Raw genomic sequence first — 23,026 nt, forward strand, 5'->3', positions numbered from 1 at the left:
AATCTTGCGAGAGTGCAATTATTAACATGCTCGTTAGAGGGAGCTGCTTGGAGTTTATCTTTAAAACTTGTTTTCTTCATTAGTTATAAATTGAATTTATTTCGGACTTGGCTTTGGAGTTTTTATTGAAGTTTTTATTCATGTTTTGATGAAATAAAAAGTGTTTTGTCTGCTTGTTAGTCACTGACAAGAAGGCATTGAAAATTTCAAAGGGCAACATTCAAATACATATTGGTTTGATAAAGATATCAACTAGACAGGTTCAGGTCTGGACCTGAACCTTTGGACCTAAACCTGGACATGAACCTGATCCAGCCAACCACTATCCATCCCTAGTGGTGAAGTTTGAACAAATGATTATTTGTTTTGAATAGACAAGATTGAATTGCAAATCTAGTTGTGTTTCTCAACTTAGCGAAACATAAACACTGTGGGGACTACATATATGCCGCCTGGACTCTTTATTGTAACATACTTTGAACTAATACATTCAATCACTCTCTATTATTTGTGGGAGATAGCGTTCAACGAATTTACAAAAAACGACACGTATTTGATCCTATTTTAATGAACGTAAACATTAGCCAACTAGATATCACTTATTTTAGTTGCTACTATCTCTTCAACTTTATTTATGTCAGTAAATATTTCATAGTAATTTTCTACCAAGGCCATGATGACAAGATTATTATTAATTTCTTCCGTGGGACGGCCTCCTCTCGGGCTTCGGGTGTCTTCGGCGAAAGTGCCAGCACTGGCTGCGCTGACCAGTCCCTTATTATCCACAAATCCAAGCGGTCGTCGTCAGACTGACGGACGAACCAACATCCACAAATAATCAACAAATACGTCTTGCAAGTGGAAAGCCAGGCGCCACTACATTATGGCACGTAAGGTTTGGATTCACACTGGACTGTGAGTGGGAGCGCCTCACACCTTCCGCTGGGTGGTCGCACGTTACCTCCAAAGTGAACGTATGGCCAAATCGCCTAGGCCATAAAAATACCTGTTGTACAACCGCACGGGCCGGTTTACACCCAGGGAAAAAGCGTCTAAAAATGTGAATCAGATCCAAATAAGGGATTTAGCAGGTTAAATTGACTGGGGTTGGTCTAAAACAAAGACTTTGGTAACAGAAAGAAAATTATATCACTGGGTCACATTTTTCTGTCTAAGGATTCTGCACTGCACATTTTCTGACATATTTCAGGAAAATAATTTTTTCACATGCAACTTTCTCACGCGCAGAAATCCCGTTACTGCTTATTCCTCGGTGTATATGGTGTCATAAAGCCTGGTCATTTGCTATAACTGCCGAATGAAGCCGAATTTTATTCGGACAGTGGTTATAGCACTGCGCAGAATGTGACTGACACAAAGACAATGTTATAGCTGCCTCATTTGCAGGGCTATTTTAAGTTCTGGTAAGTACAATAGAAATCTCATTTTAAAACGCCGAGATGATAACCTGCAGCCAAGTTGTACTGGTTGGCGTTGCGATAGTCTTTTGCAGACTTCTTTGTTTGCTAGAAATAGTGAAAAACTTTTGTTACAAGGCCTTATGTCACCATTTACACCTCAGGGCAGGTCATTAACCCTTGATTATTAACCACCAGCTCTGTTGGTTTTCTATAGATTGGAGATGGCACCACATCTGTGACACTGCTATCAGGTGAGCTGCTGAAGCAGATGAAATCATTTGTGGAGGAGGCGGTCCATCCTCAGATCATCTGCAAAAGTGTTCGCACTGCTGCGTCAATGGTAGGTCACTCCTTACCAATCCATTTGTTTGTTTATTCTATGATAATTGCTGCAAAGTTAAGAATTTCTTTAAATTCCCAGCTCAGAAAAGGGACTCATTCCCCACTTGTGCAAATCAGCGCTACCAGTAGACGCAAGGTGTTTCAGGAGAAATTAATTCACTGAACAAAATATTTGGAAAGGATACTGGGATTTTTCAGTGTAATCAGAAATTGTGGCAAAAAGAACCTTTCCATTTAACTTCAACAAGGGAGTATGTGTTTCGTAGTGAATGATTATTAACCATGAATATAACGTGTGTGGTTTTGTTTCTCTTCTGGTGTTAGAATCTAAGTCCCAACAGTGCTAAAAAGGCACAAATTTTGCGAGGAATCACACTTCACACAACACTTCCAGCAATATTATAGTAGACTATCCCAATGACCAATATGACTATGACCTCACATTTGATCAGCCTGGAGTGAGGGCGCACGCCAGGACAAAGCGGCTTGACAAAGAGCAGTGTGACCGCATTTGTAGAAATGGATATAAAGATTCTGGACCGATTTTGATCCGGATTGATGATCTACCCGGATAGATTTTTTTGAGTTGTCTCTCAAAATGCAGGAAATAGTGTATTAAAAGGTTTTTAAAAGATCAAAAAATTTAGTCAATAAAAGTTTGAGGGAAATCTGGTTGAAGGAAACATCACATAAGGGACAAATATTCAAATGGTTACTGTTAAATGAAACTTAACCTTTTCTCAATGAAAACTTGTTTCTCAGAATTCAGGGAATGACAATAGAAGAAATTCATGGGGAGCATGCCTTGGGACCCCCTAGAAGAAGTTTTTGGCGCTAGACTGTTCAGGTCTTTGCCTCACAAAACCTTGCACATAATGCAGTGTAACACATGTTGTAGTTGTACTCAGATCAGGGTTGTCTCCTGTTCTGAATTTTTGATGGACAGGGTACAAAATCCCAACAAGCAAATTTCTATCCTGGGGTGGCGGGACGGGTCCTGGAGACAGCCCTGACTCAGATGCACATGATGCATTGACAAACATGTACATTGTCTCTTACTTTTACTGCGATGCATTTGTAGTTTGCAGTTCCTTTAGTGAAGAAGCAATGTATATTACAAAAGTGCCCTTAACCTTATAGAATTACGACTGGTAACTTGTCTTCTTTTTCAGGCTATTGAGAAAATTCGTGAGATTGAAATAAAGGTGAAACGAGACGATCCAGGGTAAGTTGATTCTTGAACTGGCATCTTTATGTGTGAAATTAGTGAAGTTAAAAAAAAATGTTCTATGAAAATGTCTTCAAATGAAATAAGACGTCAAAGATCTTTATACTTCTGTGGGACCTTTGACCTAACTTCCTGTCAGTGTTTTTGATGTTTGTACAGTAATAGAAACAAATTGGGATTTCAGAGAAACTGATATTTTACACAATGGTACAATCATTTTGTGTCAGAGACATGAATGTGCATCTTCCAGTAGTGAAATTTTACACAAGACATGCTTTTGATGTACTCATTGAGTTATTTAGGAACTGTGCGATATTTAGCAGGGGGGGGGTGCATACGGGGAGGGCAAAAGAAAAAATAGGAGCCTGGGGGAGGGCCAAGAAGAAAAAAATTGGCTTGGGGGGAGGGCCAAGGAAAATTTTTCTCAGAATTTGCATACCTTAGCATAGTCTACCAGCCAAATTTGCTCCTCAAAATGCCGGAAAGAGCGTTTCAGAGGGTCAAGATTACATTTGGTCTGCAATATCCCCCCCCCCCCTTCGAAATTTCCTCTGTTTTGTGTCATTTTCAAACATCTTTCGATAGTTTTTTTTACCCAACCTCCTACACACCAGCCCTCCCCCTGCTACATGTTGTACAGTCCCTTATTGTGTTTTTGTATCCTATCTTCAGGGAGCAGCGGAGACTACTGGAGAAATGCGCAGCCACTGCCTTGAGCTCCAAGCTGATCGCCCACCAGCAGGTGTTCTTTGCCAAGATGGTTGTAGATGCCGTGATGATGCTGGATGAGCTGCTGCCAGTCAATATGATTGGCATGAAGAAAGTTACCGGCGGTGGGCTGGAGGTGGGTTCTGACCCAATGATTCCATGATTCCATTGTTAGACTTTTCCTGAACTGAGGACCAAGACCAAGTTCATACCAGGATTTGAGAATCGGGATTCACCCAGGCACGGGATTGATCCTGATTTTCAACCAGTTTGACTCTTACTCAGAGAGGGGTTAGTCCCGATCCACCAAACGGATCAGGCGGATCAAATTGGAATCAATCCCGTGCCTGGGTGAATTGTGATTCGTGAATCCTGATTATGAACTGGGCCTAAACCTTTGATTAATAAGATTTCGGAGACCTCATATCTCCATGAACTATTCTGATTATGCAAATGACTTTTACATAATACATTTACATGATATATGCTTGGTCATGTACACCTTTAATTAACTTACACATGTCACAATTTCGCCAGTTTTTCAGTCATTTACCACTTAGATGAATTATGACGCTTTTGCAATAATAATGCAAATTAGGAATTTATTTGCATGATTGGTATCTGTTTATGTTCCCCATGCCATAAACTACATATATTACATGTATTTGAGTCCTATAATGGAAAACACGGCAAATATAGATTTTCCTCATTAATTATGTAATTTAAGTCCCAATTTGCACTTCATCATGTACATTTCTGTTTAAGCTACCTGCATACTAAATATCAAGGAAATCAGTCGTTCCTTTCTTTAGTTCTTCCCTTGGATGATTTTGACAAAAACGCCCGTGCAGTTCCAGCGCAAGCTGCTAGGGGGCCCAAACCTACACCATTTCTTTCTTACATCACAGGCTATCTGCCAACAAAAAATCAGGACCAAAGCATGTCAAGGTCAAAAGATACAAAACACAGAAGTTCTGCTGCAGTACCAAGGTCACATACCAGGGGGCCCAAAATCAACCTTGACTTTCGTCTTCCCAACACCTACCAACATACCAAATATCATAATCCATCCAGAGGTTCTTGAGCTATGCTGACTAGAATCGTCCGGAAACACAAAACAGACAAACGCACAGACAGACACACAAACACACCCAAAACTATATCTCAATTTTTAATGGAGGGTTTTCCACATAGACACACTCTCTATATTATGTGAGGGTCTGCAACACTTAACAGTAATTTAGGATGGCCAGTACTGCTTAATGGTATATTCCTTTAGGTCTCGGACCAGAGTTTTTTTATTATTTCGTATGTAGGCCGACACCCCCAGCCCGAGGGGCTGCAATTCTGCCAAGAAAAGTAGGACGAAAAATGTAATCATATCGGCGGAAAGAGGTTTCTGGCTGCTTTCCGATGTATTTATCGGTATCGTCTGTTGTCTCATTATTTTGGGTAGAAACCATAGAAAAATGAAAATTTTGGGCCCAGAAATTATTTTTTTAACGCTTTTTGATCGAACCTACTTGAAAAAAACGAGTTTTCCTGGGGTCACGGCATACATGCTAAGAAAGCTTAGTAAATGATGTGTCTGAAAAATGAAAAAAATTAAAAAGTCATGTCAGTGGTATAAATACTTTTTTCCAGTATTATGCAATATTGCAGAATGTCAAAATTTTGTTCTGCAATTTGAAAATATTTTCTGCAAATACACAAGCCTCCATACTAAAACCTTCTCAATCTGATAATGCCTATATTTACATATTCAGTTTTGCAACATTACATTTACTGTAATTCTTTATTCTCTCACACTCTATCTTTAATTTCTACAAAGTTTGAAACAGGAAAAACATACATGTGTGTAAAAATAATTCAAATGAAAAGGGAATTTACTTCATTGAAATGGCAACATCACATCAAATAACTTTTTTTTATTTCAACATGTGTAAAAAAATTCAACAACCTGCCTGATAAGGAGGAACAAGGACATTATATCATTGCGGGGCATACATGTAAGTGTTCTTACATGTATGCGTAATTAGATTGCACAACCTGGGGTAAAAATCACAGCCACGGCCCTCGGAAAAGACAAAATTTCTGCAAAATTGCAGATTGTTTATTTTTTTTCTTCTGCAATGTTGAAAATCTGTCTGCAAATTGCAGACTGCAGGTGGTTATTTCGAACACTGCATGTGATAACTTTTTCGCGATCGCGATGACACCAATTCGGTGAAAATGCCTTAAAAACGATGCTATTTGGGTCATCAGGCGAGAAAACAGCATCACCCTTGCTGGGACTAATACAAAAAGGCTTTGATGGCGAACCAACTGCACAGCGGCCAAAAATACTACAACTCACGGGCTTTTCAGAATATTCAAAATACTTATGCACAGCTAAAACCATCACCAAGCAATCTGGGCCAGAAATCAGGGTGACCACGCACTTCCGGCAGATTACCGGGTCATGACACTCGTACTGTCTCAAAACTGACGTATTCCTCTACGATTCACCACAGTTTCAGCCTCGCTAACGTGCACAGAAGAAAAACTATGGCCTTTTCAAGCAATGTGATGCACTACTTCATACCCGAACTACTATTGGGGACGGGGGGCGCCCACAGAAAGCATTGTCAGTAGATAATACACTTTAATTCTATGTAGCACATTGTCATCCAAAATTTATTGGTGTTATTCATATTCTTTGTATCGCGAAGGCAAACACCAGATTGCCCAATGGAACGTCCAGTAATACTGTGTTCTGCGGCCTTGTGGCAAACAGCAAAGCAACTGGACGTTCCATTGGGCAATCTGGTGTTTGCCTTCGCGATACAAAGAATATGAATAACACCAATAAATTTTGGATGACAATGTGCTACATAGAATTAAAGTGTATTATCTACTGACAATGCTTAACATTGAATCAGAGCAGGCCGGCTTCGGTGAACAATGAATTGAAATAGCCTGCTATGCCTTGAGGAAAAAGGCATGCAGATCCTCATCTATAACAGGTGATGTGATATACAAAACCTCATGTAACTACTTTCACTCTGTAATAAATATAGCAGAAAATATCTTATCCCATGAAAATAATTTGCTGAATGTATTTATCCTGTGCAGGACACTATGTTAGTAGAAGGAGTTGCCTTCAAAAAGACGTTCTCCTACGCTGGGTTTGAGATGCAGCCCAAGAAGTACGACAGCCCACTGATCGCCCTCCTTAATGTGGAACTGGAGCTGAAGTCTGAGAAAGAGAATGCAGAGGTCAGAGTTGACACAGTAGAGGTGAGAAACGGTTATATGATAGGTAACACATTTTATCATTAAGTTAAACCCATGTCCGTTTTGGTTTTATTTTTGGGCCTGAATTAAAAACCAACGTACAATGATTAAGATTCATCAGAATAAGACCTGCAGTAATTGTGGCATTTTGCACCCATTTTGCACCATTGTGCCAATTGGTTGTTTTTATTAATAAAAAAAATTTCTCAATTTCAGGTGCTATTTTGCACCACTTTGAATGTCTTACGCAATTTGATGCAGTCCAGTGAGGTACTTGTCCTATAACAGCCTTCTCTGCACTCGCACTTAAAAATGTTTCTTGTTCTCTCAACAGGAATATCAGAATATTGTGGATGCAGAGTGGAACATCCTGTATCAGAAACTAGAGAAAATTCACTTGAGTGGAGCAAAGGTGGTTCTGTCAAAACTGCCTATTGGTGACGTGGCCACACAGTACTTTGCAGACAGGTATGTTCTTGAATAGAAGATGTTGAATAACATGTTTGGATTTTGAATACATAGGATGGATGAATGTACACTTTTGTCCCAAAATTGGAGTTCTCTACCTAATTTTTGACTGTGGGTGCTCCTAAAGATTAGTGTAGGGTTACATACATGTATGTACAAGTAAGGGTTGCCTGATTACCCAAATAGTGTGTTTTTCATGTGTTTGCACCATTGGGATTGTGGAAAAAATCTAATTTTTCTTTATTACACAAAGTGATGACCTTTATTGTTGTGTAAGTCATTATCCTGGGAAAATTCACCATTTCTGTGCAGTGTGTTCACCATTTCTGTGAAGAATGCCCCAGATTTGGGGGAAAAATTGCTTTTAAATTTAATGTTTGTTTTTACCTTAATTAACATTTTCACAGAAATGTCAACTGCATCTGTCTTTCAGTCGCAAGGCGCCCCTTTCCATCGGAAATATTGAATTTATAGTCCAGAAAATGATGTTTGAAGATACGCAAGCCTCTCTGTGAGAAAGATTCAGGAAAAAAGAGATGATTTAAAAAACTCCAAACTGAGACCTTAATTCATACTCATAGTGAGGATAATGTTGCTTTGTGCCATTAATGACTTAACATTTCCTATGTACTCTGCCAGCCTTGTGAGATAAATCATTAGCCCTGTTTTATAGACCGGGGCACATGCAGCCTCACATTATGACGAAGTCAGCACTGAGCTGATTTCTGTGTTTCAGGGATCTGTTCTGTGCCGGGCGCGTCCCAGAGGAAGATTTAAAGCGTACCATGAAAGCCTGCGGGGGGTCCATCCAGACTTCGGTACACAACCTAACCGAAGACGTGCTGGGAAAATGTCGGATGTTTGAAGAGAAGCAAATAGGTGGAGAGAGGTAAGTGTTTTTGTCCAGCTGCTTTTGAAATGAAATCTACTGTTCTGTGACCCTTACTTCCACCAACCTAAAGAGGAGCCTAGCGTACCCTGGGTAATGCAATAAGGAAGTACTCCCCACTGTGACCTTCCCAGCAGTTGAGGGGTGAATTAGCCCCCATAGCTACATAAACTTATATAATCCCAGACTGACTGCAAGCTGAAAACAATGGAAGCAGCTGATTTGCTTACAATGCTGGTCAAAATTCATATATATTTTTCTCTACTGGTTTTCAAGGAAACATTTTCAAACGATGCTGAATGACCAAGATACATAATCAGGGCTATGTACCTGTAGAACTGTACAATCATGTAACTGCCAGCCATGTCTCAAATTACCAGTAAGATCATGGCAAGCCAAGGTTGTCATTACTTTATATTCATGAAGGTAACTTCTTTAGATACAACTTCAGTTCCTTATCTGCTGTCTGTTACATTTCAACAGTGTATCGAAGAGTAACTGTGTTAGTCACTATCTTAGCCAGGCCTCCACCAATGTGAACATCACGACAGTCAGTAGCAGACTGACTCTGGTAGTTTACCTTAGCCGAATTTATTGGGTGGTTTTATAGTACAGGCATGGTCTTAAGATGGCTGATGAAAACAGTTTGATCATAATACAGTGGTTGGGGTTGTTGACTTAAAGGAAGGTAAAGCAGTTTTATGGCCAAAAAAGTGGAAATAAATAAATGCTGAAATCTTTATGGTAATGACATTTATTAACACTGTTTAGCATATTTGTGTAATAACTTCATACTTTGAGCTTTTAAAACCACGCAAAAACGAGCCTAATGATGATTCTCTTAGTTTCGCGAGCCTACGAAAACTCCAACGAAATCGCGCAACTCAATCATTTTCGTTGTCATTCTTCGGCAGAGTTCGGCACAACGATGTCATATTTTGCATAATGGACGTAGCTATACATTGTGATAGTGTTGTTTGAACAAATCATGCTTAGAGATGAATGAATAGATTAATTTTCAAAATCCGATTTTCGGGGGATAAAACTGCTTTACCTTCCTTAAAAAAATCTAAAGGTACTTGATTCCACTCCCTAGCAGGCCCCAATGTTTTGCCCTTGGGATTGCATTCCTCACTCAATTCAGGTGAAAATGAGTACCCAATTTCGGTTAATGATGTCCTCTTAGATGGAACGTAAACTCGGAGATCCCGTGCTTGAGGAGAGCCAGATTTGAGCACGTTAAAGATCCCATTGCACTTATCGAAAAAGAGTAAGGATTCTTCCCGGTGTGAGTGGATCAAACCTTATGGTCTGGTTTTATTCAGCTTGTACTTACTGTACAAAACCGGTGCGTCACACCTAAAGGCAGTTTACCAGCTATGCGAAACAAACAAACATCATGTTGCCCAATGATGTGAATTAATCACTGCAAAATATTTCCTACTTCAAACACGTGGTCACTCTATAATCCTCCTTGTATACTGTTATACATGAAATCAATGGTCTTCCTGTGACATTTGGGAAATATTTCCCTCCGTCAATTGTGCAGGTACAATCTCTTCACCGGCTGTCCTCAAGCCAAGACCTGTACCATCATCATGCGGGGAGGTGCTGAACAATTTATCGAGGAGACAGAGCGCTCACTCCACGATGCCATCATGATTGTCCGTGGGGCCCTAAAACATGATTCAGTCGTAGCAGGTACGTAGCACAAACACCTGTGAAGCTCCTGTGTTATACCGAAGGACGGTTGTCGCTCATTCTCATTTAGAGTACAAATCGCTGTGGCCAGCCTTTTCGATTTGATATGAGCCAAATTACAGGCACTATTAATGCTTTCTTCATTTTTCCACAACACCTATAATGTTTCACAAAAAATGCACCACAACATTACTTATGGATTTGACTTAGAAGAAGTTATAGCAATGAGTGGCCTAAAAAACAGCTATTGCCTGAAGAGATATGCAAAATTTAAAAAGCAGCCTAGCACGTAAGAATTCAGTTCAGAGAATGACTGGTTAACTGGTGAATCCAGCTATTGAAGCCCTCGGACAAATCAAGTCAGATCGCTCCTGTCACTGTTCTTGTATACTGTGCATTGTGTGCAAGGTGGTTTATAATGCTTGTCGCCAAATTCGGTAACTTCCATTACCGTTTGAATTAAGACGTTCTTGACATTAAGATATGCCACATATAAGGTGCCAAAGCAGCCAAACTGTCCTTCTTATGACGATTTCATATAAAAATTTCATAAAAACGACATTTTGGCACCTTATATGCGGCATATCTTAATGTCAAGAATGTCTTAATTCAAACGGTTATGGAAGTTACCGAATTTGGCGACAGGCATTATAAACCACCTTGCACACAATGGGGGTCCAGTGAGAGGGGGGCTTTACCTCAAACGGTAACGGAAGTTACAGAATTTGGCGAAAGGCCTTATAAACCACCTTGCACAGCATCGATGGTGCCTGTAATATGGCGTATGCGGACGGATCTGCCTGTCTAGATTAGGACTGACCAGCCACAGCAGAACACATAAGGAATGACGTCATCGTCGGCAACGACGGACAGCCATAAGCAAGTAAGCAAATATGGCTCATATCAAATCGTAAGGGCTGGCCACAGTAATTTGTACATTTAAATGAGAGCGAGCGTTATACAGGCTATATAAGTACAGATACAGATACAAGCCTAACAAATGTTGTCATTGTATTAAATCTTGTGATTACTGTAAATGCATTTACTTTCACAGTGGTTTTATTTCGTGGTAGGAGGGAAAAAAGAGGTTTTTGCGGTGTTTTAGAATCGTGGCAGAAACAATTTTGTAGTACAATAGTCATACTAGGGAGACATACATTGTATTTGTAGTACATATGTACAGAGGTCACTCACAGCAAAATCCCACCAAATTTACCAAAATTAGATTGAAGAAACCAAAACTCCTGTCTTGTAGCTGAAATGATATCATTCTACATGTATCACATAAGTATTACCTTCGCCCTCTGTTTGTATGTCAAGAGCATAACTCAAGAAGCTGTAGATGGATCTTCATGATTTTCGGTAGATGTGTAGCCTTTGCAGGAAGGAGGGTCAAGTCCAAAATGGTTCACTTGGCGTTTTCCTACAGCACAGCAGCGGGCTGTGTATGTTTATATGCTTTTATGTGGACAAATAAAGTGGAGGAAATATGTTTAGATCTTCATGATTTTTGATATATCGGTTGTAGGAACGGAGGTCAAGTTCGAAAATGGTTCACCTGGTCTGGTGTTTCCTTGTGGTACTGCAGTGGATAGTGTATGTACATGTATGTGTGTTTGCATGTATGTAGACATAAGATAACTCAAGAAGCTGTTGTTTGTTATGCATGATATTTAGTGGATCTGTAGGGGCCTGTAAGAGGATGGTCAAGTTCGATAATGGGCCTCCTAGTGTGTACCTAAGGTACTGCAGTGGAGCTTCAAAGGTTGAGGTCAAAAGTGCCAGGTTCATGATTTTTAAAAAGTGGATAGCTGGTGTGGATGGAATGCAGTAATTTTGGACCCCCTAGCAGCTTGTTTGAAACTGCACTTAGCATTTTTGTTGTTAGCTTTGGAAGGGAATAACTCCAGCAGGGGTTGAAGAATCGTCAGGATTTTTGGCATGGAGTTAGCTTGGGTGATGCTTTACATAATCAAATACCAGTTATGCAAATAATGAGCTAATTTGCATAATGAGGAAAGTTTATGAATCTGCTGAAACTTTATGGTCAATTTTACAAGTGCTATTGTCATGATTTTTCAGTGGTTGATAGCTCTTGGGGCAGGGAGAAAGTGGGTCAATCAAAACAGGTTTCATCTGTTATGTTTGGTATAAAGATACTGTAGCTAGATTTAAAAGTCAATATGATGATTGACATAGTAAGTTGCTAATTATGCCAAACTGGAGCTAATTTGCATAATTAGTGAAATTTTAAAAATCTGCTGCGTTGTATCAAGAAAGCAATTTCAAAAATGTTGCATCTATCACTGAGAAATAGAGGAATATTGATAAATATCAATTATGCAAATAATTGTTCAGAAAATGCTATATAATGCCAGATTGGTAAATGGTAAATAGCTGGAATTTGGCACTTGCATCAGTCGGTAAGTTTAAAAACTCTGATATTATTTGGCGAAGGTATGATGTCGTGGAATTTTGTTTCAGAATTATTCCCTGGAGTAGATGGTCGCTAGACTTGAGGGTGGGCAGCCTTGAATTGAAACCCTGTTTCTGCTTGTTTGTGATAATTTTTAACTTGCTAGTGGCATTTGCTTTTGTTAATGTTCAGGTGGAGGAGCGATAGAGATGGAACTGAGCCGACACCTCAGGGATTATTCCCGCACCATCGCTGGGAAGCAGCAGTTGCTGATCGCTGCCTTTGCCAAGGGTCTCGAAGTCATTCCTCGCCAGCTATGTGAGAACGCTGGGTTTGACGCCACCAACATTCTAAACAAACTGCGCCACATGCATGCCAGAGGTAGGTTTGTTCTTCTTAAAAAATTGAAAGCTTTGCTCAACATAGTTTTCTTAGGTACATAACCTTATTCTTCTTCTTTTGAGACATTTCGACAACCTATGTGCTGTCTTCATCAGTGTAAAATAAACTTGTCTTATCAGTGCAGAGAAAACTTGGCCTATTGTAATGTAAAAGACTGAGAGGACAAGAGATACTGTAAGTCTACTTAGATCCGCGGTACAATTAGATCCGCAGGATCCGCGGCGACCTCTGCGCCGCGAATCAATTTCCCCGCGGATATGTTTATCGTACTTTTGCCCCCCTCCCCACATATACGAGTGAGCTCGACTTCAGGGAAAAGCGACACATAAACAATGCACGCGATTGTGTAAAACATGACAAGCTTTTACACAGTACATACGAGTTAACAAGTGATATTACATATGATTCGCAGGAGTTTGGCCGAGCGGTGTCGCTACTCCCGACCGCTACACACATCGAGTAATTTACCGAGAAATCAGAAAATAACTATGGAGATACACGCCACAATTTTGGCTTTGCATTGTTGTTACGGGCGTGGGGACGCCGTTTACCGGCGTACAATCACGCTCTTTTGTTTCTTGCTATTGTTATGCTTGTAAACCATCGATATCAGTGCCTTTGACATATGTTGATCTCATTAAAAACCTGTTTTTCAAGAAAGGCAGCAAAAATACGTAAAGAAAAAAAAAGATTTTCGCCCGAGCATTTGAGTCCCTACGCTGTGATTTGCCGCCATTCGCCGCCATTTGTGGTCATATTCGGTGGAGAATCTATCCCTTTAATTTTCTTCCCGTGGAAATTCTGCTTAGGTAGGGTAGATGAGTCGTGTTTACGCCGTGATTTTACTTCAAAATACAGCGCGCTAGCGGCAAGGGCCTGATACGCGCCGTTTTGAGTATCAAGACATGGTCAGGGAAAACAATCAATAGTGCAGTCAAAATAGGTCAGATCAAGCATATGAAGGTGTCTCCGTTATCGTGACAAGTTGACTAATCTCCTACAGTGCATCAGAGGAATCAGACATTTGTGAGAAACGAGATTTTTCGAGTCAAAGTTGACCAATTTTCCCCCGGGTTTTCTATGGTTTCGCCATAGTTTTCAACCCCAAATACGCACAAATGGGGGTTTCGCGGCACCCGGTTACGGGATCGCTGTCTTATCCGATATATGCAAATATAACTACTTAAAAAGCTGCACATTTATTGAGCAACATTCTCACAAGGGGGCAGCTATATATATATACGAAGCGTGCTGCAGAATGGAGGAATAAGCTGGAGACAGAAGGAGAAAGCTGCAGAATGAAGGAAAGACCTGTAGATTTCGGGAGAATCATGAGAAAAAATGGAGAAAGCTGAAGACAGACGGAGAACGCTGCAGAATGAAGAAAAAGCTCTCTCCGCCTGTCTCCAGCTTCCTCCATGCGTCTCTATCATTCTCTAGCTCTGCGATTCTCCCAAAATCTACAGTTTTTTCCTTCACTCCTACCTTCTCTATGGTTCCATCTATCATTCTCCAGTATTCTCCCCAAAACTACAGGTTTATCCTTCAGTCTTCAGCTTTCTCCATGGTTCTCTATCATGCATCCTCCAGTATTCTCCCAAATTCTACAGCTTTGTCCATCATTCTCCAGCTTTCTCCATGCGTCTCTTTCATTCTCCAGTCTTCTCCCCAAATCTACAGGTTTTTTCCTTCATATACAGCACTCTCCGTATATCTACAGCTGCCCCCTTGTGAGAATGTTGCTCAATTAATGTGAAGACGTTTGCAGCTTTTTAAGTAGTTATATTTGTATATATCGGATAAGACAGTGGTCCCGTAACCCTATAACGGGTGCCGCGAAACCCCCATAAGGTGCGTATTTGGGGTTGAAACAATGGCGAAACCAGTGAAAAATAGGTCAAGTTTGACTGGAAAAATTTCGTTTCTCACAAAAGTCTGATTCCTCTGAAGCACTGTAGGAGATTGGTGAACTTGTCACGGTATCAGAGTCACATTTGTATGCTTGATCTGACCAATTTTGACTGCCCTATTAACTTTTTCCGTGACCATGTCTTGATACTCAAAACGGCGCGTATCAGGCCGGGCTGGGCCGCCATCTTTGTTTACTCTTGTTTACCGCCTGTTCTAAGCGCTGATTGGTTTGAGTCAGAAAAACTTTGCTCTGATTGGTTGACTGCAAGATTTCACGTGATTACAAGGCGGGAATTCCCCGTCACAGTTTCGGCGTGGACCGCATTTTCTGACGATTTTGAAGCAGTTTTGTGGCGACCTTCGTAACATTTTTGCTTTTTAAAAATTAACCAAACATTTTCTGATGGCAGTATTCAGTTATTTTTTTCTACTCATCGCCCAGCGCGAATTTAGAACCACCTCGGATTCTCCATTTGCCCGAAACCGCGGATTTTAGGCCCCGCGGATCTAAGTAGACTTACAGTATACAAGCTCATGAGGCTGAGTCAAGGAGGCCATGTGGATCAGTAAGTCTGAACCAGAGACAAGGGGGTATAGACTTAGTCACGTCTGGGACCTCATCATTGCATACTTACTGCTTAAGTAAGGAGAAGTAATGGTAGTAACGTTGACGTTCAAGAATGCATTCTTCTCAGAACATTTACATCACAATAGGACAAGTTTACTTCGCTCTGATAGCACAAGTTTATTTTGCACTGATGAAGATAGCAAACAAGTTATCAAAACATCTGTAGAGAAGAAAAATAAAGTTGTTTACCTGATGAAACTATTAACGGTTAAAAGCTGGGTGCAATAGTTACTGTAGATTGCTTAAAGTTTGGCGTGGTTTGATTTTGCTGTAGGGAGAAAATGGAGTGTTCATCATGGTTTTAAATTTGTGGTTGAAACGATAGTAGCTCTACAGTCACATAATTGAATTATTGGCACCTTTATGGATAGCGAATCGGAAACCAACAGAATGCATGGCCTCACACCTAGTAGCAATGCAGCAAGGGTGGTATTGATGGCAGTCACTTTTGGCAGTTCATTCTTGATAAAGATGTATGCAATGTTTGAAGATCAGTTCTGTTTTTAGTTTTACCTTGTTAGTATTTGTGCATATTCACCATAACAGGAACATCCATTACACCATAACACTTTATGAGGTACGGTCCGTAGTGCTAAGACAAGGGGTAGGCATGCAGAAGACAAAAAACAACATTTCAGTGTGGTTTGAAGTTTTTGGTAAAGGGGTCATTGCGAAAAAACTGCCAAACATTAAATGACCGCAAAAATGTACTATGTATTTGTGACAAATCATAACAAAGTACAAATCATAACAAAGTACACTTTTCCAGGAGGCACATGGTACGGAGTTGACATTGACTCTGAAGACATCAGGGACAACTTTGAGGCTTGTGTGTGGGAACCCTCCCTGGTCAAGATCAATGCCATCACAGCCGCCTCCGAAGCTTGCTGTCTCATTCTGTCTGTAGATGAAACAATTAAGAGCCCCAGTCGCACAACAAACGAAGGACCCGCACCCCCCAGGGGCCGGGGAAGAGGCAGACCCATGTAAAGGATGTTGAAAGATGTTAGCATGTTCGTGTGTTTTTCATTATTTCCACCTTGCACAGCTCTTATTTTCCTTTGAGGTAGCAGCCAGGATGTTGAGTTTGTGTCATCATGATTTTGTGTTTTTGTACGTATATACAGGTTGTTAGTAGTTGTACAGTTTTGAAGCAATGTGCTATGAAACTATATAACTCCAAAATAGAAATTAGTAAGCATTAGTGCTAACTCTGATTTAAGGGTTGATTGAAAACTATGTAGGTTTGAGTGTTCAAAGAACAATGTCTCAATCGTGAGCAGAATGCAACATAGCTGTCAAATATCACCAGTTATAGAAATGGGATCATACATGTGTTTATGTACATTGTATCTTCCAACCAACGAAAATTTGGAAAACTACTCTCAACTGCAAGGTCCTATTTATGTGTGACAAAAAGAGAAAGAATGCTGTGGAATTTTGAGTATTACATAGAAAGATGTCGTTGTTAATAAAAAGCAATCACAAGCCATTAGAAGGTGTCTTGAAATTTTGATTTTGGTCCTTGTATGTTAGCTGCAGTACAGTCAAACCTGCCCAAGGCGACCACCCGGCGGACCGAGCAAAAACGGTCGCGATGGACAGGTCGCCATGAAGAGGATTCTACTCACATGTTTCCAGGTCGAGGTTTTCAAATACAGTACGTATATGGATGGAAAATTATGTGAATTTAGACAGCATGACCTCCACCAGGTTCAATTCTGATTGACAGAAAGATCCTACAAAAATTGCATTTTCCGTTATCGATGTAATAATTGTATACCGCTACATCGTGTACAAATTTTCGTCATAATTTTTACTACAAAACAATGGTTGCCTCGATGATCTCGCAGCGCCCTCCCGCATTCACATGTTACATAAAATAGTACACACGCACATCATCGAAGTTTTAAGGACTAAGACAGATCCCTAGAAAACGCCTGCTGGTCTCAGCCTTTTTTGGGGCGCCGACCGCTGGATGAAAAGGTCAAAAAGTTTAAGATCTGACAACTAAAGATGAAAACGGAACGGTGTAATTTCGTCGCGCCGCCATTAGCTCTGCGCGACCGCATCGAAAGGTAAGTCAGTGCAGCAGAACGCACAGCGTCCAATAAAAGTTTGTGAGATTCATGGGAATAAAAAGAAAATAAGAATTTTAATTTTCACCAATAAGTAGAGTATTCGTAAATGTTCATGCACAAAAGCATCGTGTTTTAGAAAAGTCAGCGCTACGCCAAATCCGGGCCGCCCCAAATCCAAGATGGCGTCGGGACCAAGGAACAACATTTCTCGCCCGATGTTTTGCCCACCGCGAAGTCATTTTTCGGCGGAATTTAGTAAGACATAGACACATTTTTGTTGAAAATACAAGAAATAGATAGTTATTTCTGTGAAATCTGCCTTTTGACGCCATGCACTACGTATTCATTTTGAAAATAGTTTAAACGGAACTGAGTTTGCGTTAAACTATAAGATTACGATAGGCACAACAACATAACAAACATTTGTCTTTACAATGTTTATAGGGGGAACGTTTTATTAAAACACTTCATGGAGGAATCGATGCTATAACATTGCTATTCCATATATTTTTGTCCTTATTTTTGTCCTTTACAGTCTTGAAAACATTTCCTTGAAATCCGACAGCAAAATGATCTGATGTCACCACACGCTAAAAAATTAGGCGGCCGCCATGGGCAGGGATTGTGCTCTGAGCGGTCCCAATTCGTGGCGGTCGCGTTGGACGGGTGGTCGCCTTGGGCAGGCAGCTTAATGCTTGTGCCTATGGGGAAAAGTTTCGGGACCGAGAAAAAGCGGTCGCCATGGCCAGGTGGTCGCGTTGAAAAGGTGGTCGCCTAGGCAGGTTTGACTGAGATTTTTGAGTTTTGGAAATGTATAAGTCCTTTTTTTTAGACCCAATCACTAAATCAGTACATTTGAAATTATATGATTAAGGGAAGGAAAATCGCTCATATCTACACAATGCACAGATGTCAAAGAATACCTACATTTCAGTTCAAGCAGTTCCATGAATCATGTACATGTATGTCTGCCAAGTTATTTTTGTAATAGCTATCACAGCGTTCGAAATACCCGCCTGCAATTTGCAGAAAGATTTTCAAGATTGCAGAAACAAGAGCTTCTAAAAAAAGCTGGCCATACGACCTCATTGTGGTGGGGATGAAACGGTTGAAGTATAGTTTGTAAAAAGAACTAAATTGCACAAGTGCAGTGTTAAGTTTTTTTTCAGTTTTGTGAAGTTTGGTATGAAATAAACTGTTTTCAAAGTCAGCTTCAAGAAAGCTTTTTAAAAAAGCTGACTGGGGCGCATTTGGAAGAAATGAAATGTAAGTTTCTGCATAAAATATGCCAATGAGACTCATTAGCATTCATTAGCATAATGTATGTGGTGCATTGACCTTTCCTAAAGGCACCTACAAATCAAATATGACATCTGTAGCATTTATCGTATGGGATATACAAGTTCCTGCATAAATTATGCAAAAGAAGAAGAAAAATATGAAGAACACGCCAGAAAAAACAAAAGTGAAGAAAACAAGAGCTTTTCGAAAAAGCTGGCGTTTCGGCTACGTTTATGAGTGTGAATTTTCTTTTCCCTTTACTTGAAGTAAAATCTGCCAGAGAAAGTCACTCAAGGGCTGTTGAGTCTATAAGAAAAATTGTCATTTTGGGAAATGAGTACTGTTTTAATAGAGAAAGGCAGATTGGGGAAAGCAATTTTGAACTTACGTCACTTAACTTAAGTGCTTTTGAAAAAGCTGGTCTTGGCCTACAACTTGTACTTATTTGTAAAATGTACAATAGGCTCATTATGAAAGCTATCAATGTAATTATGTACATGGCACGCAATAAAACATAAAATTTGAAAAAGCACCATTGAATCATCAGCACTATGGTAATTAAGTGAAATAGAAGTTCATAACAGCTAAGGTTCTATCTAAAATGACTACCAAATGTCAAACAAATCAACAGCTACCTCATCCGTATTATTCTGGTTTCCGCATTTACAACATTTCTTCCTTATTTTCCTGGGTAATTTTGCTAAAATTCATGAAAATTCCCATATTTTTGTGCCGAGCGGCGTCACTTTCCACGTCCGTGTTGTCTGAATGAAGTCGATACTGAACAATGGAGCATTTGCTACTGTAACAAAGGATCGCTGTTTTGCAAACAACATCAAGAGCCTCTGTTTACATCGGGGATAGAAGTTTAGTGGCGAGTGTTTTGCAAGAATCATCTTACCGCGCATAGGAGCCGCTGCACGGTATTTTCCATTACAATGAACAGAAAAATTCGAATGCCGGGTTCGGAATCTATGAAGTCCTGTTCATAAGACAAAGGCCTTGTATATATTAAATGAATATTTAAAAATAACAAATATAAAATATTTCTTTATTTATTAATGAAAAAATTAAAAAAAATGATATTCATAAATATGATTTTGATAGATTAATATAGTATCAATATATATTACTCCCGATAAAGGCACAAGCCACAAGGATATGTTGTCGTCGTTGAAACGTAACAGAATGTGATACTGTATTTTTTCTTTCTTCATTCGAACGTCTTCCAAACAATAGCTTTGAAGTGGGGAAAAAGCATCGAAGAGATGCAGCCCTGAAAATAACGTTAGACGGTCGTTAGAGTCTCAGCACTTGGTTTCCAGTCCTGACAGGAGGGTTCCCAGTACTGAAGCTGCCCAGTACAGGAAGTCCAGTACTGAGAAAGTCATGCATGCGTGGACATTTATACCTGCCAAACAGCACGGCCCGGCATGTCCATTTTCTTCTGTGGGCCCAACATAGAAAGTGCTGCACGGTTGCAAAATATTACAATGTAGATTGATATTTAACCATGTAAACGATGTGGTAAAACAATATAAAGTTTTCCTTTAAAAGTTTATGTTTTGTAATGGACATGAATCGTTAAAACTGTATCGTTTGTACCACATTGGGATATGTCGCAATGCATTATTGTTGTATATACTATCATACCACAGCAGGGCGTACTTGGGCATTTCCGTGGCTGTATGCCGAGTCAGATCCCCATAAATAGCCATATTACATAAATTACCACAAAATGACACAAAAGGAACTGATTTTGTTAAGAAAATGGACAAAAAGGTTACCAAAATATGGTGCCGTGAAGTGAGATTTAAAGATTAGGTACTAGTACCTCTAAAAATCCGTATCATTTTGTCAAGCCCAAAGGGCTCAGTTGGTAGCGCATGCAGTCTGACATGTACACTTGGTGGGGACTGGTAAGTCGCCGGTTCGTATCTAGATAGAATCTTTCCTTTTCTTTTTCTGTTTTTGCGTTTCGGCGCCTTCGCGCCGAAACGCAATGTCCTGGCTTTTACCTTGCATGCATGCTTCGATGGTTCAACACTGTGTCGCACACCATATGACCTTATATGGCAATACATTGCAAAATTCTTGTATAGCCGTTGCCTTATATGGCAAGTGAGCAAGAAATTTCAGGCAGGCTTGATTTGCATGACACATAGGACCGCATCTAACTGCTACAACTGTTCGGAAATATTATTGCATTGTGGTTTCGGACTTTGATATCCTGAAAAATGACCATATTACATCTATACCACAAGATTGCAGAAGGAAAAAAATGATTTCGTCAAGAAAACGACCAAAAATCGACAAAAATGATACCATGTAGTGAGGCTATAGCATTACGTACAGAGGTCCGTGTTACACACTACAGCTTAGCTCATCTGGCAACGCGTAGCACTTCGGACCCAGAAGATCCGGGTTCGTGTCCGTGCGTGGATTTTTTTACTTCCTTTTAGATATTGAATATCAATACTAGTATTTGAAAGTGCGCCCTACGACATTTTACAGTCGTGCGATCATCGTCGTGGGCGACGGTAATTTTTGGCCGTCCAAAGACGATCAAAACAATCGTGCGACGGCAATAAACGGGAAATCCTCGAATTGTCGTGCGACCACCTCGGACCCAGTCGCACGACGTTCAGCGGGGGGGCCTGTGGCTGTTTTTTTCTCGTCTAAAGAAGAATCGTCGCCGGCGACGGAAGTGGGTGATATGCCAATAAGCTACAGCGTGCTGTTTCCTGTCCGGGAAGGAAAGTTTCTATCGTTTTCTTTGTAAATATGCATGCAGTCAGCAATGGAAACATATTTTTCTCATCCAAAACCGGTTATTCCGGCGCGACGCCCGGCTACCAGTGGCTACTTTTCTAGTATGCCCCTATTCCTTGATCCCCGGCGGCGGCCACGAACTCGGGTTAAATCCCGTCCGTCTCTGTACCAGCCTTAATCTCTTTCTTTGTTGAGCACCGTTCAGTAAAAGCTTCATCTTTTGTTTTGCGTGACGAAGACAAGCGGTTCCCCCGCCATTTTGAATTTGAGCGCAAAAGGTCACTTTGGGTCACACGCGCACATCAATGGAATTCTGCCAGTCAAACACCAGAATCATGCACAAGTACAAAAGAGATGGTACTAGCGGACTTACTAGTAGTTATCTCCATGAAAGATTTTTTCATGGAGATATTGTTTTGAGCGTGTTTGCGTGTGTGTTTGCATCCGTGTATGTGTGTGCGTCCAGATGCTTAAAGTCAGCATAACTGAAGAACGTCTGGATAGATTGTAATAATATTTGAAATGTAGTTAGGAGAACAAAGGTCAAGGTAGATTTTGGGCCCCCTGGAATGTGACACTAGAACTGCATTAGCGTTTTTGTCAAAATCTTCCAAGGAGAATAATTGAAGAAAGGAACGACAGATTTTCAAGATGTACACAATGAAGTGCAAATTATGCAAATTTGGACTGAATTTGCATAAGTAATGATTATCTATATTTCCATTCTAGGCATGTTGTGACAGGTGTCACCTGTTGGTTTTGAAACTGGGTCAAATATTCCCCAGGGACCTGACAGCTGGTCAAACCACAGAGGGATATACAACCAAACCTGTATACTTGTTTCTGTAACTGGATATGATGAAATGGTGATAATCCAAATCAGAATCTAATTTGCATAATTAATGGGACAATTTATAAACCCACTCCGTTCAATTGTACAGCAGTTCAAAAATGCAACATATGTAACAGTAATAAAGGGACATTGATAGATACAAGTTATGCAAATGAAGACCTAATTTGCATGATTAATGAGAAAATACTGTAATTCCATATTAGTAGACAAGCTCCTTCCCCTTGAGTGCCCGAGATGTTTTCTTTTTCATTTCGTTTTTTTCCTGAGCCTATGCAGTGAGAAATCTGTCAAAGATATACATGTACATACCCTGCTTGTCATTTCTGTCCTACCAGCGCTGTTTTGGACAGAGGTGTTCCAAATAGAACAGGGGGTTCTACATGGTGTTCGATGGGAACGGTCCATTACCGACGAAAAACGGTTTGCGTTCTGTTTCAGTTTCTGCATTTACACTACCTGTACAGTATTTCTAATCACTCGTGACGTAGAGTCCAGCGATGGTAGAACTGGTCCTTTATGACATTTCAGGTCATGGGGTCAATGAAAGAAGCAACTAGGTCATCTCGAGGTATTGTTTTTCGTCTGTGTTTTCGCAGTGATACATTTACTTAACTTTATTAGAATTGCAACTGTACAACACAATACATTG

The 23,026-nt window shown here is 40.2% G+C and overlaps 1 protein-coding gene across 1 annotated transcript in view; it reads left to right on the top strand.

Annotated features, from left to right (window-relative positions):
- The window catches only part of LOC136431426 (T-complex protein 1 subunit eta-like), a 33,759-nt gene extending 16,877 nt beyond the window's left edge, over positions 1 to 16,882 (top strand). The window contains exons 4-12 of the mRNA XM_066422796.1: positions 1,636 to 1,761; positions 2,936 to 2,988; positions 3,664 to 3,835; positions 6,814 to 6,978; positions 7,310 to 7,443; positions 8,180 to 8,332; positions 9,882 to 10,033; positions 12,642 to 12,830; positions 16,160 to 16,882. Coding sequence (XP_066278893.1) covers positions 1,636 to 1,761; positions 2,936 to 2,988; positions 3,664 to 3,835; positions 6,814 to 6,978; positions 7,310 to 7,443; positions 8,180 to 8,332; positions 9,882 to 10,033; positions 12,642 to 12,830; positions 16,160 to 16,380 — 1,365 coding nt within the window. The 3' untranslated portion in view covers positions 16,381 to 16,882. The remainder of the gene's footprint in view (positions 1 to 1,635; positions 1,762 to 2,935; positions 2,989 to 3,663; positions 3,836 to 6,813; positions 6,979 to 7,309; positions 7,444 to 8,179; positions 8,333 to 9,881; positions 10,034 to 12,641; positions 12,831 to 16,159) is intronic.
- Positions 16,883 to 23,026: the final 6,144 nt, after the last annotated feature.

This window comes from Branchiostoma lanceolatum, chromosome 3 (genome assembly GCF_035083965.1).
Source record: "Branchiostoma lanceolatum isolate klBraLanc5 chromosome 3, klBraLanc5.hap2, whole genome shotgun sequence".
Classification (NCBI taxonomy): Eukaryota; Metazoa; Chordata; class Leptocardii; order Amphioxiformes; family Branchiostomatidae; genus Branchiostoma; species Branchiostoma lanceolatum.